Source organism: Paroedura picta, chromosome 7, assembly GCF_049243985.1.
Source record: "Paroedura picta isolate Pp20150507F chromosome 7, Ppicta_v3.0, whole genome shotgun sequence".
Lineage (NCBI taxonomy): Eukaryota > Metazoa > Chordata > Lepidosauria > Squamata > Gekkonidae > Paroedura > Paroedura picta.
This window is the reverse complement of record NC_135375.1, coordinates 3277144-3292828: the sequence shown is the minus strand read 5'-3', so window position 1 is coordinate 3292828 and position 15685 is coordinate 3277144. Positions and strand designations below refer to the sequence as shown.

Below are 15685 nucleotides of genomic sequence, written 5' to 3'. Positions count from 1 at the left end.
GAAAGAAAAATTAAAAAAAATCTACCCTTATGTGGGTAGGTTGACCCCTCCTCTCCCGAAGTGGCCAATGACGGGCCTAGAGGGGTGAGGAGGGCCCATTTCAACCTTTGCCATCTGAGGCTCCTCTCACTTTTTTTGGGGGGGAAGGGGGGTTGGCAGCAAGTAGGACCTGTGGAACTCCCCATCCAGCCGTTGGGAGTGTTTGCTCCCTCTCTCTGGTTGGCTCTCACGTCTAGATGCAAAAGCAGGGTCCTCCTTCCGTATCCCAGCTTGGTGCAGGATTTTATAAAACCATGACCAGCTGTTTAGAAGAAAGAGGCAAATCGTTTTTCCTTAAATGGATGGACTTAAGTGATTCCAAGCACTTCCTGCTGAGGGTCTCAGACAGGCTAAGGACAAAGATGACATAGATGGCCTGAGGAACATTTCCAAGCCTAAACAATAGAGGATTAATCCTTTGCATATTACAGGGGTGGCCAAACTGTGGCTCTCCAGATGTCCATGGACTACAATTCCCATGAGCCAGAGGCTCATGGGAATTGTAGTCCATGGACATCTGGAGAGCCACAGTTTGGTCACCCCTGAGTGATTCAGCTGCCAACAATCCCGGTGTGGTCGCCCAAGGACCGTAATGGTAGGGATGCTGCTTCTCGCTTGTGGCCAAGAGCTGACACAGTCCAAACCCCTAGTTAGAATAGCTCCATGATACTCGGAAGCTACGGTTGACTTGGTAGCAACACGTAACCCATTCCCGCTAAAAGTAATCCGAACAGATGGAAAACCTTGACATGGATGGTTGGAGAACTCCTCTCCCTCATCCAAGCAGGGACTTCTGTTGTGCCAGGGGGCCCAAGGGCCTGATCCAGCAGGACTTTTCTTATGTTCATATGAAGTCAACTCGAGGCCAGATCTGGTCACAGAAGCAAGGTGTGAGGTTCTGCATCATTTGATGGGTCCTGGGTTATGTCCCACCTCTGCTCTACCCGTGTCAGCTGCCTTGAGTATCATCGTCATCATACCTCATAAAAAGCGGCGGATCCTTCCAACGACGTGCTGGGCCTCTGATTGGCCCTCACCGGGGGACATACCCTCAATGGGGTGATGGCACTTCCCCACTAAGGGTCAATCAGAGGCTCTTCCCGCCCCCGTTGCCATTGTCCTTCTCCACGCCACTTTCGGACAGCTGGCGTGAGGAAGAGCCAGCAAGAGGTAAGCTGGGGACAGATGTCTGGGTGCTCTCTGTGACCCCTGCACTGGGCTCCCCGACCTCCTGACCACCTAGAGAGCTCTTCGGGGGGGGGGGGTCAGGCTGCATTCTGCTGTGCTGGCCCAGGCAGCCCGCCTCACTGTCGGGTCCGCCCTGGTCAGCGGGGGCCCTTCCCCCCCCTGCCTTTCTTTGGCCCGTTTTAAAAAGAGTTTTCCTCCTGGTATATGTATATATTCAAGCTACCTAGAAGGATTAGCTGGATGGAAGCTTTGATTCACTGCCCCTAAATATTGCTGGTCTCTAAAGCTCTCCCACTGCAAACCCTCTGAAAGTAACAGGACAGCTGGTGAGATGCAGGAGGCACTGGGGAGGGTTTTTTTGCTACAATTACTCCAGGTGTAAGGCTCCACTCGCTAGCTGGTGGTTTCCATGCATAGACAAGGGGGCCACAGGGAGCAGCATCCGGGAGTCAGAAAAATGCTCTGAATGCCTTCTAGACTCTGGTGCAAACCAAGGCAGGTTTTGAGAAGGCAACTACCAATCCAGGTGTCCTTTATTTCACATTTTATTAGTAGACAGATGTGCAGGAAAAAAAAAACCCAAAACTAAATTATCAAAGGGGAAGGGAGACAACACAAACAAACAAACAAAATAAAAAGAAACCCACACACACAGTTAATCTGGTCTGATAAATTGTATCCAACCAAAGGGGGGGGGGGAAAGGAAAACTGAGACACATCCAGGATTTCAGCTCAGAAAAAAAAGAAAAGAAAATCCCAATAGAATTTGAGTGCTCCCTGCTGGCTTCAGAGCGGATGAGAGCTGCATCTAAGCTTTCTTTAGTCAGAAAAAGTAAACACAAATTATCCGGGATCGGGCAGGGGGAGATTCCGACAGAACCAGGCTATGGCGCGGCTCCAGTAAACATTTTATTTTGTCCTCATAATCTCTGAAATAGCTGGATGGCTGCATCTCAGCTGCATCTCGAGAACGGGGAAACCAGCAAGTTGACAAGCAACGAAAGCGTAATGCAGGGGGTGGGGGGTGGGGGGAGAGCACAGGTCAGCCTGGCCAGGTGGGGAGCACGAAACTGTTGGGGACGCCGGTCCCCCCCCACACACAAAAAAAATAAAAGTTCTGGTGAAGGGACAACGGAGGCATAACGACGCATCTCACACCACCAAGCTCGAGAATACAAGTCACTGGAGCGCGTACAGTGAACACGGTCAAAGTACAAGGGAGAAACGGCTGGCAGACCAGCATCCTCATCTTGGGGCCCCCCCGGAAGGCCTGCCCAGAAAGAGGTCCCCGCAAAGGCTGGCCTGCTCCCCCCCCCCTCCGTGACACATTGCGGTCCTTATGCAAGATACGATGCTGGCCTTGTTCTTGCAACCCCTGGCAACTTGGCTGCCCTCCCCTCCCCTCCCCTCCCACCCCTGCCCCATGGAGTCGTAAGCAGCTAGGGCTGCCCCAGAACACAAGCGCAGGCCACAGGTTCCCAAGGGACGCTGCTGCAAGGAGAGCCCCGAGCAGGGACTTTGGGCAACCTGTCTGTGCTAGGCCTGGAGGACCACCGCCAGGCTCCCGGCCCCTCTGGGTGTGTGTGTGTGGGGGGAGATTGACCATTCTGCCTTCGCCTTGCCGGGGGGGCTCCAGCGTGCCTGGGCTGCAACCAGCAACCCTCTCCCTGGTCAGGGACGGTCAACAGCATTTTTGACACCAGCGAACGCTCCACGCCAGGGGTAGTCAAACTGCGGCCCTCCAGATGTCCATGGACTACAATTCCCAGGAGCCTTCTGGGAATTGTAGTCCATGGACATCTGGAGGGCCGCAGTTTGACTACCCCTGCTCCACGCAAACCAGAGTCAAAGCAGCCGTCGTGGCTGGAGGGGAGCGGAGTCTGGGGCTCACAGCGAGTCAGTCTTTCCCTGCCTTTTCCAGGAGCGACAGGGGGGAGGGGGGCTGTGGCACTCCGTGGGGCGGCAGCAGCAGCAGCCTCAGGTTTCAGCGGTCCTCAAAAGCCATCCATGATGGGCATGTGGGACCCTGCTTTTGAGGAGGCCCCGGGGAAGAGGACTGTCCCCCTGCTCTGCCTCTCCTCCACCCCACCCCAGCAGGGCCAGACGTGAACATAAATACGCCACAGGGGTGCAAAGTGAGGGTGGGGGGGGGAGGGTCTTCTCCACTTGCTTTCCCCTCGGGAATTCTACTTCAGGGTCTTTCGAGCCCTGGCGGCTGGTCCTAAAGTCTGCCTGTCCTATCCAAGACGGCTTCCACAGAGCAGCTGCGAGGCTCTCTGCCTGCGCCTTCCCCCGCTGGCCTGCCCTCCCCAAAGCTTGAGGGACCAGTTCTGCCCCAGCTGGGCACAGAGCACAGGCTGCCGCACAAGAGCACAACCGATGCTCCCCCCCCCCCGCTACCCTCAAAGGGCCAGAGGTACGCCTGCCCAGGATTCAGAGGCTCCTGGCCTTTGCTCTTTGCAACCGAGGGGGCAAGAGGGGGCCAAAGTCACTCCCCACGCCACCACCAAGGCAGGCCTGCTCCTTCCCCTCCTCAGGGCTCAGTGGAATCAGAAGGCAGTGGGGCGAGGATTAGTTGCACGGCTCCCATCACGAGGAAGCCAACCCCCCCTCCCTCCCTCCCTCTCACCCACCCACCCATCCACACTCACCCACTCCTTGGGAACGGAAGAACCAAAGGTCACCCCCATGGCCCATTTCCCCACTTAGCAGAACTGAAATGGAATACTGGACCTTTCAGCACCAGGCCTTGTCAAGTCCAACACACTTTGAGCTTCCGCACTCTTCCCAACACCAACAGAAGAGAGAGAGACAGAGAGAGAGAGCCAGAGAGAGACACAGAGAGAGAGAGAGAGACACCACCACCACCGCAAGTGTGCAGGCTGGCTCTGCCAACAGAGCAGCTGGACCCGGGCATGGGCGTGGCTGCTGGGCCTCTTCTGTTCCTCACCCGCTTCAAGCGTGACTCGCGGGGAACAACCCCCCCCCTCCCTTCCCGACAGCCTCCGGCGTTCAATACATTTAAACATCTTGATGCAAGACTGTGTTTAATTCAAGAACCTAAACACAGAGCAAACCTGGATGGGTCGTGAATGCTCCTGAAAGAGAGGGGGAGTGGGGGGGGGAACTGGGGGGGGGGTAGGTGGTTGAAGCATCTTTCTTTCAGAGAAAAAAAAAAGGAAAAGAAAACCAGAACGCAGTGGCGGGAGGGGAGAAGATGCAAGGATTTGGTGGGACGCTCTCTCGCTAGAAGGTCCACTCAGGGCAGGGGCAGGAAGGGGGCAGGAAGGAGAAAGAAAAGACCGAGATCCATAAAACAGGAGAAAAGCAGGAGACGCAGGTTTCGTTGGTATCCCCCCCCCCCATGTATATATATATTTTTTTTTGCTGAACTGTCACTCGGTTAATGCTGCTCCCCTCTGGCCAAACCGGTGGGGCAGTACAGGGGCCGGAGGGGGAAAGTCACGACTCCTCGTTGCCGGAATCGTCCTCGTCGTAGCAATCGGCGTCTTCCTCCTCCTCCTCCTCGTCTTCGTCGTCAATGTCGTCGTCGTACAAGTCGTCGTAGAGCAAATCCGAGCTGTTGTCACTGGAAGGCACTTTTGTTTTGATGCAATACTCCGCCAGCGTGGTGGGGACCTTCACACCGTCCTTCTCCGCCTCTGCCTTGGTTGCCTGGACTTGTTTCCTGCAGGGGGGAGGGAGGGAGGGAGAGAGGGAGTAAGAGGGGGGGGGCACAGTTTTCACACGGCAATAGATGCAGGCTGCTGGGAGGCAAGCATCTTGGTAGAGAGAGCAACTGCACAGAAAGGGGCCCCCACTGACGTGACTCTGCAGCTCCTCTGGGGGCCTGTCTCAGGGCAGCTAGCACCACCCGGAGCAGATAAACAAGACCTGTTCTGTTCACACGGACGGACGGACCTGCCGCTTTTTCAAAAGAAGCCCCTTTCCTTTTTACGGCTTCTTTGACATGCATTGTTAACCATGCAGGGCTTCTTTTAGCCCTGTCAGTGTCCTTCCTCACCCGTGGAATGCAATCTGAGCTTCCATTTGTGTGGGATCTCAAGAGATCTGACTCCTCTGTGTTCCTCTTTCAGCTTCCTTTCTAATATTGGGTTACAGCTCCCTCTTTTGAAAAGCAGGGTTGCTCTGTAACTTTTGTTCACCGAGTATATTCTGTGCAGGGATACACAGGGTGTGGTTGGTTCTGTGACCAGCTGTTCCGGTGGCCGGTCATTGAGGATACCTAAAAATCTCGTTTCTACAACCTGACTTGAGCACACGTTTGCCCAGCCCATGTGAGGGTAGTTGAAGTCACCCAGTACAATCACATTATCTGCTTCAGTCAGGTCCCTTAGTTCTTCCTCTGTCTCAAGATCAGCCTTAAGGGCCTGTGCAGGTGGGTGATAAAACTCCCCTCACACACTTTTAGGGACTGGAATTTCCACCCTTATGGCTTCTGCTGGGGAGTTCTATCTCCTAGTGTTCTCTCACTTATTTCTGTCTTTACTTTCTTCTATGTGCAGCCTAGCACCATCAACAGCTTGTCCCTCCCTGCCTTGCCTATAGAGCAGGAGTGGCCAAACTGTGGTTCTCCAGATGTCCATGGACTACAATTCCCACAAGCCCCTGCCAGCTGCTGGCAGGGGCTCGTGGGAATTGTAGTCCATGGACATCTGGAGAGCCACAGTTTGGCCACTCCTGCTATAGAGCTTGAACCCAGCGTAGGGCAAGAGCTTGGCTTGCAAGCCACCTCCGACCGACTGCCCCAGGCAGAGTAAAAGCCCATCGAGCTCCTCTGGTACTCACCGAATGATCTCAGCGTATTCTTTGTCTTTCCCTTTGCTGTCCCTCCATTTCCTGAACATGACTGAAGCATCCACGTTCGCCGGAGAAAAGGTGTTGGGTTCATTAAGCAAGGAGATTACACTCAGTAGAATAGTCCTGGCAGGGGAGAGGGAAGGAAGATGAGGAGGAGAACAGAATCAGGACTGTGGTGGCTGCAGGGTAAGCGGCTGGTTGAGGGGTGGAATACAAGCTGGGGCGGAAGGGACTTGCAGGAGGGAGTGATAGACCTTCCCACCATGGATGATGGCAGGTCATTGGTCACTCCTCCCTCCAAAGCCACTTTTACACCTCCTCGTGCTCAGGTTTGGCAGTGAACAGGGATGCCGATTACAGCAACCCCTCAAGGCGTGTTCAAGGCAAGAGACAAAGAGAAGTGGTTTGCCAAGGCCTGTCTCTACTGATGCTGGACTTCCTTGGCAGTCTCCCACCTGAATGCTAACTAAATACTAGGTGACTGCAGTATTTTCCTAGAGGCAGAAGTTGCAGGTGTGCACAGGTGTGCTACCACACGGCTCGCTCTGTTGTGACACCAAAACTTTGGAATCCCCAGTCTCCAGGGAGATTTGTCTGTCTGTCTCTATCGGTGTCTTTCACCAGCAGGGGAAGGAAGTATTTTGGTATTCCCCCCTGTTGGTCTTTCTGTGCTTTACTGAATTATTTTACAATTGTAAATGTATTTAAAATTCTTCAACTGCTTTAATGTTCACCACCCTGCAGCTCTGAGTCCACTTCCAGCCCCGGCTCAAGAGCAAAGACGGACCCGGACAGGAGAACAACGTCAGGTGCTTTTGCAATTCCTGCTGGGGAAGGAAGTGCACAAATATTTAAACCTGGAAGCCCAATTGTGCTGCCTTTCCACCCGCAGGACAGAGGAACGGTGGACTCAGGCGGAGAGCAGAGAGGCCCCCGTGGAACCCGGGCACAACCTGGCACAGAGGCCTTGACTATAGTCTTACCTGACATTCTGGGTTGGGTTCCACCTTTCAGATGGCAGCTCTCCACTTTGAGGGTCATCTACAGGTGGGTGAAGGATTGAAATACATACATCTCCATTCTGCAGAGAAAAGAAAATCAGGATGGGGGACGGGGGATCCAGCTCGGTAGAAACACACACTCGTGTTACCCAGCACAACATCGGGAGATCTGAGTGACTCTGGGATATTTGGAAGGGTGCTGCTACCCACCCACCCACAGCCTCCTTCCCACCCCCCACCCCCACCCCCTATCATGTTCTTCACTATGTCAGATTTCGGTCCAGTTGAACCTTAGAGTACAACACGATTTGGAGGGGAGGGTCTCTTTGAGACCCTTCAAAACTTTTCTACACAAAGGAGAGCCTTGCTGGATCAGGTCAGGGGTCAATCTAGAAGAGTTGGTTCTTATATGCTGCTTTTCTCTACCCGAAGGAGTCTCAAAGAGGCTTCTAATTGCCTTCCCTTTCCTCTCCCCACAACAGACACCCTGTGAGGTGGGTGAGGCTGAGAGAGCCCTGAGATTACTGCTTGGTCAGAACAGCTTTATCAGCACCGTGGGGAGCCCTGCTGGAACAGAGCAGTGGCCCACCTAGTCCAGCATCCTGTCTCACACAGTGGTCAACCAATTCTGTAGAACAGACAACAGGGTGTAGAAGCCAAGGCGTTCCCCTGAGAAGACCCTCAGAAGAGCCCTGCTGGGTCAGGCCAGGGAAGGTCCATCAAGTCCAGACTCCCGTCTCACCCAGGGGCCAGCTAGTTCCTCTGCAGGGCCAGCCACAGGGCAGAGAGGCCGAGGCCCTCCCCTGATATCACTTCCTGGCACTGGGATTCAGAGGATTAGTGCCTCTGAACATGGAGGTTCCCTCCAGTCTTCCTGGTGGCCTATCCTCCATGAAAGCTGTTGATTCCTGTGGCCACCACAACATCCTCTGGCAGTGAATTCCACCCTTTAATCCTTCTGTGTCCAGTAGTACTGAACATGCCTGAGCACTGGAGGGGCTGGGGGAGAAAGACCCAAGGTGTCCACCCAAGCCCTCCTCGCCCATTCCCAGACCTCTGGCCTTCGTCTGGAGGGGCTCATGCTCAGCCTTCGTACATACCGGGGGTGGGGAGGAGGAGGAGGGGAGGGTTGGAGGAGCATTGAGGTGCCACCCAATCCCCAGCAGGGGGAGCCAGAGGGTGCAGGAAAAAAAGGGGAAACTGCCATTCGGGCTCTCTTTGCCTAGAAGCATCCTAGCAAACAAAGAGGAGAACACACTTTGTTCTGGGATGAGTCGGCGGGATCCTGGAGGGGGCCTAGTTCCCTGGCTATTTGCCAGCCAGAAGGGTCGAGCCGGACCAGGAAGTGGCACACAGCGGCACCAGAAGTCAGCTTCTCAGACGAGGAATGCCAGCAGCCACTCTGCTCTCCAGGAAGGCCGGTGGTCGGTGGGAGGGGCTCGTTCTCCGTCATCCGTCCCCCCAACAGTTTTTTGGCCTTCCCAATGGGGGGAGCAGCGTGTCCGGTCCCTTCGTCTGCTTCATGGACAAGGGCAAGGCACCTCCGGGACACTCCCAGGGCAGCACAACTGGCCCACCCTTCCAGGTGGCTCCGGCTGGCAGGGCTACGGATGGCCTCTGGAGACCCTTTCAGGCCTGCACCAGGGTGCCCCGCCACACCGCTGCTTTCTGCTCCTTTGCCCCTTTCTGCCCCTTTCTCGCAAATGCTGTGAGGAAACATGTAAGGCCAGGGCTGGAGACCCTGAGGTCCAATTAGCACAACGGGTGTGGACGCTGCCCACATCCCCGCTCATGAGGCAGGGGCAGCCCGGCCCAGGCGCCATTCCATACAGAGCCCGGCAGGGAATGAAGATGCTAGGCAGGCACCAAGCGGACAGTAAGTCAGGCTCAAGTGGGGAGCCACGTTGGTCGGAAGCAGCAGAACAAATTCAGAGTCCAGTGGGACCTTTGAGACCAACAGAGTTTTATTCCAGGGATGAGCTCCCGTGTGTAGGCACACTCCCTCCGGTGCAATATAGTGGAATATAAATGTGTTCAGGAAGTCAGGCTGACGCGGGACGCAAAAACCCGCCCCAATTAGTGGCACGGTAGTTGGTGTCGAAGCAGGGCCTGGGGTTCGGAAGCTGGCCGAGTGACCTTGGGCCAAACGCACTCTCTCGGCCGAACTGACCTCACGGATTTACCTCTTTGGGAAAGAGTTTCAGAAGGCAGCCATGTTGGGGGTCTGCGGTCAAAGAGCCAGACTGGAGTTTAGGGACAACTTAAGAGACCAACAAGATTGGGAGAGGGGGGGCAGATTTATTTGTGTCATTTAGAGTCCCTTTTCTTTCTCACTTGGACTCAATGTGGATCACGCAGAGCGAGTCAGGGTGCAGCATCCTGGTCCTGCGTAGAGCAGGGGGTTGGACTAGATGGCCTGTATGGCCCCTTCCAACTCTATGATTCTATGATCCAACCCACAACAGGCTTAGGGTTCTAAGACCGATCAGGTCTCTAAAAGGTGCTGGGAGGTCCTTCCTTTGTCATCTTGGAGGGCCCGTATTCAGCCACCGCTGTGGCAGCTGCACAGGTTACTGGTCTGCTTCCGGATCAAGTTTAAGGTTCTGGTTTTAAGCCTTAAGGCTTTACACGGCCTGGGTCCTGCTTATCTGTTGATGCCCCCCGCATGGCTCTTCGCTCTGTGGGTATGAATTTGCTGGCTGTCCCCCCCCCCCCCGGGACATTCACCTGGCCTCAACCGGGCCATGGTCTTTTTGGCCTTGGCCTCAGCCTGGTGGAACAAGCTCCCAGAAGAGCTGAGGGCCCTGCTGGAGATGTCGAGGTTCTGCTGGGCCTGCAAGATGGAGCACTTCTGTCAGGCGTTTGGTTGAGGCCGGAAGGTGACCGGAGTTACGAACTGTGGGCCCCGCCCTACACTAAGCACTTGAGCATTGATGATCAGAGAACCCTCAAATTATACCATCAAGGGATGTCTTTATATTGTAGACTGCCATGAGACAACGTTTGCCGAGAGTGATGACAATAAAAATTGAAAATTAAATAAATAAATCATAAATTATGCCGGCCTCCTGCTAAAGCCCCAACTATAGATCATCTATAGATAAAAGAATTGAGGCTTTTGAACTCTGGTGCTAGAGAAGACTCTTGCGAGTCCCTTGGACTGCAAGGCGAACAAACCAGTCAGTCCTAGAGGAGATCAGCCCTGACTGCTCATTAGAAGGCCAGATCCTGAAGATGAAACTCAAATACTTTGGCCACCTCATGAGAAGGAAGGACTCCCTGGAGAAGAGCCTAATGCTGGGAGTGATCGAGGGCAAAAGAAGAAGGGGATGACAGAGAATGAGGTGGCTGGATGGAGTCACTGAAGCAGTCGGTGCAAACTTAAATGGACTCCGGGGAATGGTAGAGGACAGGACGGCCTGGAGGCTCAACAGTGTGATGCAGAAGCTAAAAAGGCAAATAGCATTTTGGCCGCATCCACAATTCATGCGCAGTCATGGCATTGCTTTACTCTGCTCTGGCTAGACCTCACATGGAGTCCTGTGTTCGGTTTTGGGCACCACAGCTTAAGAAGGGTGTAGACAAGCTAGAACACGTCCAGAGGAGGGCAACGAAGACAGGGAGGGGAGATACCAGAGTCACCTTCAAGTATTTGAAGGCTTGCCATATCAAGGGCGGAGCGGAGATGTTTTCGGTTGCCCCAGAAAGTCAGACCAGAACAAACAGACTGAAATGAAATCAAAAGAGGCTTTTGGCTGAACATCAGACAGACTTTCCTGAAAGTTTGGGCGTTCCCTCTGTGGAGCAGGCTTCCTAAGGAGGGGGTGGGCTCTCCCCCAGGGGAGGGTTTTAAGCAGAGGCTAGGTGGCTGCCATTCTGGGACTCCCTGGGGATTCAGGAAGGGTTCACCCATTGTTCTGCTCTCGTGGCCCTTTCTGACATGCTCACGCTATTGCTGATCAGCACTTTGGGATCAGGGAGGAGTCCCACCCCTCAGGTGAGATTGCCCCAGGGATCCCAGAGGTGTTTTGCCTTCCTCTGGTCCTAGGGCAGGGGTCACTGGGAGGCAGTGATGAATTTCGTGTGCTGTACAGAGGGTTGGACTGGGGAACCCTTGAGGTCCCTTTCAGCTCTATGTTTCTATGTTCCGTAAGTCTTATCATGATACAGCAAAAGATGCTAAAACCGCCTAGTAAGACCCTAATTTCAGCAAACTAAACACAGTAGTCTCATTTATTGACAGTTAAAGCTCCCTTTGCTAAAGCTGATGATTGAAAGCTGGTAAGAATCTGAACGTGAAACATCCCAAGAGGAATTCGGACCCATTTCTCGTATGGGGAGAGGCATCAAGCCCCCAAACAGCAGATTAAGTCTGCTTTAGCATTCAGCTCCATGCAGATGGCTGCCGTCACTAGGTTGCTTTTCTTGCATGTGCAGGGGGCTGGACTAGATGGCCCTGGAGGCCCCTTCTGACTCTATGGTTCTCACTGTCCCAAAAGCTGGGAAGCAGAGGCTTGCTCATTAATTCCACTTCTGCAGCCCCTCCGCATCCTCTGCTCTGAGACGCCGCTCAAGTCTGCCACTTGCCTGGGAGAAAGAGGGGGGAGTCCTGGCTGAGCAGCCAAGGTGGAAACGTGGATGGGCCCCAAGTGGGTGGCGGCCGTGGCTGCAGTGCCCGTGGAGTCCCTCCTGGCTTGCCCAGCTGGGAGAACCCAGCAAAGTGTTCTGGGGCTGGAGGGGAGGGTCTGAGGCTACGTGGTGAGGCGGCACACAAAGGCCCTGGCTGCGTTTCTCAGTCACTGGTTCAAAGCTCTTTCTTGCTCTCCATGAAGCCGCCTGAGACTGAATCAGACCACACGTCCATCAAGGTCGTAATTGTCTTATTCCAACTGTGTGTTTGTGTGTGTGTTTGTGTGTGGGGGGTGTTTACTACCGGGAGTCTTACAATCACTTACCCTTCCTCTCCCCAGAACAGACGCCCTGGAGGGAGGCGAGGCTGAGAGACTCTGAGTCTTATGACAGGCCTAAAGTGGAAGAGGAATGGGGAATTGAACCCAGTTCTCCAGGTTAGATGCTGCCGCTCGACACCAAGCTAACTAATCAGCTTTCCAGGGTCTCAAGTCCTGGCCTTTCATACTCCCTACTGCCGTGTCCTTAAAAGTGGAGATGCCGGGGATTGAACCTGGGACCTTCTGTGTGCCAAGCGGAGGCTCTGCCACTCAACCACAGCCCCTCCCCAACATGCACATGAAGCAGCCTTATACTGAGTCAGACTCCCAGGGTCAGCATTGTCTGCTTGGACTGGCAGCAGCTCTCCAGGGTCTCAAGAGGAGATGTTGACCTTCTGCATGCCAAGCAGCTGCTCTGCCACTCAGCCACAGGCCCCTCCCTCAAGACCTTTTGTGGCCTTGAGGCATTCTACTTCATCCTGCAGTTAGAAATCTCAACCCAGCCTCCATGATGTGTGTGTGTGTGTGTGTGTGTGTTTGTAGCGGTCCAAGCCAGAAATCCAAACCCTCCACCCCAAAATCAGGTAACATGCAGAAACATTTTTCATAGCCCGAAACTTCCCTCCCCTTTCTCACTTTCTGGTCTGGGTTCTTTTTTTTTCAGAAGTTCTGCAGAACTCAAAGGCCTGCGCACGGTGGGTGTCCTTCTTGCTGGCAGTAGGAAGAGGTGCACCCCGGCTTGTGACCGCAGACGTAAAAGGTATCTCACGCTACTCAAAAAGCTTTGGATACAAGGAGATGCGCACGTTTACCTCATAAATGTTGGGATGCCACATTTTGGTCAGGAACCTGAAGGTAGGTGGTGAATAAGGGTAATCCATGGGAAATTTAATATGAGCCTGAAACAGATGGAAGGAGAAACTAGGGTTAGACACAGAAATATGTAGGCACATGAACTACCAGAGCCAGCGGAGGAGAAAACCAGCATGGATTCTGCAAGCGGAAGTCCTGCCTCATCGGGTTTCACAAGCGTGTGGATCGGAGGGATCCTGTCAGTGTTATATTACTGGAAGACTCCTGGCATGGTATTGCACCAAAGATTCTTGCATAAACTTACAAGCCTTGAGATAGGACGGCAGCCAATCCTTTTATGGATTAATAATTAGTTAAATGACAGGAAGCAGAGATCTGCAATAAGCTGACAGTTCTCATAACAGAGGCAAGTAAGCAGTGGGGCATCTATCCCTGGGATTGATATGGACCAGCGCTATTTAATTTGTTCAGAGTTGATTTGGGGTTGGGGGATGGGTTAGACAGGAATATAAATTTTCTGGAAATTGTGAAGCCATGAAAAAAAAATGGTTTCCTGCCTTGTTTTCCCCAGAAGAGAACACAAAAGTTATGGAATGCAGTTACTTTCACATTAATGTTAACATTATTTTGCTGCTTTATCAATCAGCGTCATTGATAATTGCCACATAAAAGTGTTCTAAGGAGCATGTTTATGTACCTTTATGTACTTCAACAGTATGAATTGCCTCAGCTTTCTGCAAGAAAACCTGCATATCCACTCAATATTGAGAGCGACCTGTAAACTGCTGTGCCCTATGCTATCCCGGAACACGTGCCTTAATCTTTCCTGCTTGGAAGAAAAGAATAGAAGTGCTGAAATTGCAAAAAAAAAAATTGTATTTGGACAGGCACGGCCTCGCAATCATAACTGGGGTTCCCAGCTCAGGGTTGGGGAATACCTGGCGATGTTGGGGTTGTGAGCTGGGAGTGGGCAGGATTTGGGATGGGGAGGGACCCCCATGGGGGGTGATGATATGGAATCGACCCTCCGAAGCAGACATTTTTTCCCCCAGGGGACCTGATCTCTGTCGCCTAGAGATATGCTGCAAAAACTGGAGGATCCCCAGGCCCCACCTGGAGGTTGGCATTTCTAACCACAACTGATAAATGATCTTATTAGAGTTTTGAGCCTTCCTCCAGGAAAGCCAGCTCAGGGCAATGTACTAAGTTCTACATAAAATGCAATAACTAGAGGAATAAAATTAATTTAAATTTGGATATCCCCATAGCCCCTCTTCCTGCTTCCTTCTCTCCTTCTCCCCCAACAGCCCACCCACCTGTCTCTAACCATCAGCCTTCCCCTTCCCTGGCAGCCTCAAGAAAACTACGCCCAGTTGTGTGGCACATGGTGGCCGGGCCGAGCCCAACTGCATGGTAGGGAACCCTCAAGGACTTTGGGGGAGCATCCCTGTCCCCTGTATCCCCTTTCCCTCCTCCTGGCCACCTCCAATCCTCTCACATCCCCTTCCCTCATCCTCTGCTGTTCACCAACCTACTTTGAGCCATATTTGTTCTTTGTTTACTTCCATCCCACCTTTCTCCACAGTGGGGACCAAAAGCAGCCTATAATATTCTTCTTTTTATCCACAGAGCAACCCGGTGAGGCAGGTTAGGCAGAAAGTACGTAATTGGTCCAGAGTCACCCAGTGAGTTAGCATGGCAAGATGGGGATTCGAACCAGACTCTGCTCTGAAACTCCCACCATGCCACCATACTGGCTTTTATAGGGTGGCTGAGGCTGAACAGGAGCAAGCACCCGAATCTAGCTCACTTATATGAGCTGCATGTTCTCAAGTCACCCTGACGGTGGCTCAAAGCGAAAAATAGAATCAGAAAGGACTCTGCCTTTTAATCAGAGAAAACCAGCTTGAAAAATTGTGGTTGCCTAGCAACAGCCACTGAGGGAATCTGTTGCTTAAAGCTACAGGTGCTCCTTTTATCTTTTTCAGACGTTTTAAGCTGCCCCGCATGGGTGGGTGTGTTCTTCCTGCAAGCCTAGGGCCCTTTTCAGGCTTGTAGAAAGATCTGTTCATAGCTACAGACACCGGATCTGAGCCTCCGGAGATAGCCTGACTTTGCTATTACAAGATGAAGGTGGAGTGAAAACTGATGGGAGGGACATTAACAATTTAAGCGATGCACATGGCACCGCATTACTGGCAGAAAACAATGACTGATGAAGGTTAAGGCAGAAAGTGCCCAAGCAGGATTAAGGCTGAACGTCAAGAAGGCAAAAGCAAAGACTGCTGGGACATTACATCACTTCAAGGCTGACAATGAAGAAAAGGAAATCTACATCTTGGCTCCATCATAAACCAAAAGGGAGGCTGCAACTGAGGAGTCAGAAGGCAACTAAGACTGTGAAGGGCAGCCATTAAGGAGCTCTGAAAGACTCTTAAAGGTAAGGGTGTGTTACTACTGACCAAGATCGAGATAATTCATTCCTTTTCGGTCCTGGTCCTGGTCCCTACCTGGTACAATGAGCTCCCAGACCAACCTGGGAGATTGAGAGATTGGCCCACGTCAGAGCTTACTCAGTTCCGCAGGGCCTGGAAAACTGAGCTCTTCCACCAGAACATCCAAGAACCCCCTCTCCTCCTCGAAACACTCTCTCCTGAACAGTCTAGTTCTGGCAACTAATGGGGGGAGCAATGTGTGTGCGAAATGTGGGATGCTGATTTTAGAGAAATTATAGAGCTGTTCTTAACTATATGGATTATATTTGTTGTATACCACTCTGAGACAGTCGGGGCGAGAAGGGTGGGCTTATAAACCCAATAATAATTATAAATAAATCGTATCCCTCATTACTACATATGGGTGTGAAAGCTCGAC

At 52.7% G+C, this 15685-nt stretch overlaps 1 protein-coding gene across 2 annotated transcripts in view; it reads right to left on the bottom strand.

Moving 5' to 3' along the window:
• Nucleotides 1–1742: 1742 nt before the first annotated feature.
• Nucleotides 1743–15685, bottom strand: part of UBE2R2 (ubiquitin conjugating enzyme E2 R2) — a 64550-nt gene continuing 50607 nt past the window's right edge. For both annotated transcript variants that reach the window (XM_077346542.1, XM_077346543.1), the window contains exons 2-5: nt 12811–12897; nt 7032–7129; nt 6037–6171; nt 1743–4915 (exon numbers count right to left, since the gene is read on the bottom strand). In XM_077346542.1, the coding sequence (XP_077202657.1) occupies nt 4690–4915; nt 6037–6171; nt 7032–7129; nt 12811–12897 (546 nt within the window). In that variant the 3' untranslated portion in view covers nt 1743–4689. The remainder of the gene's footprint in view (nt 4916–6036; nt 6172–7031; nt 7130–12810; nt 12898–15685) is intronic.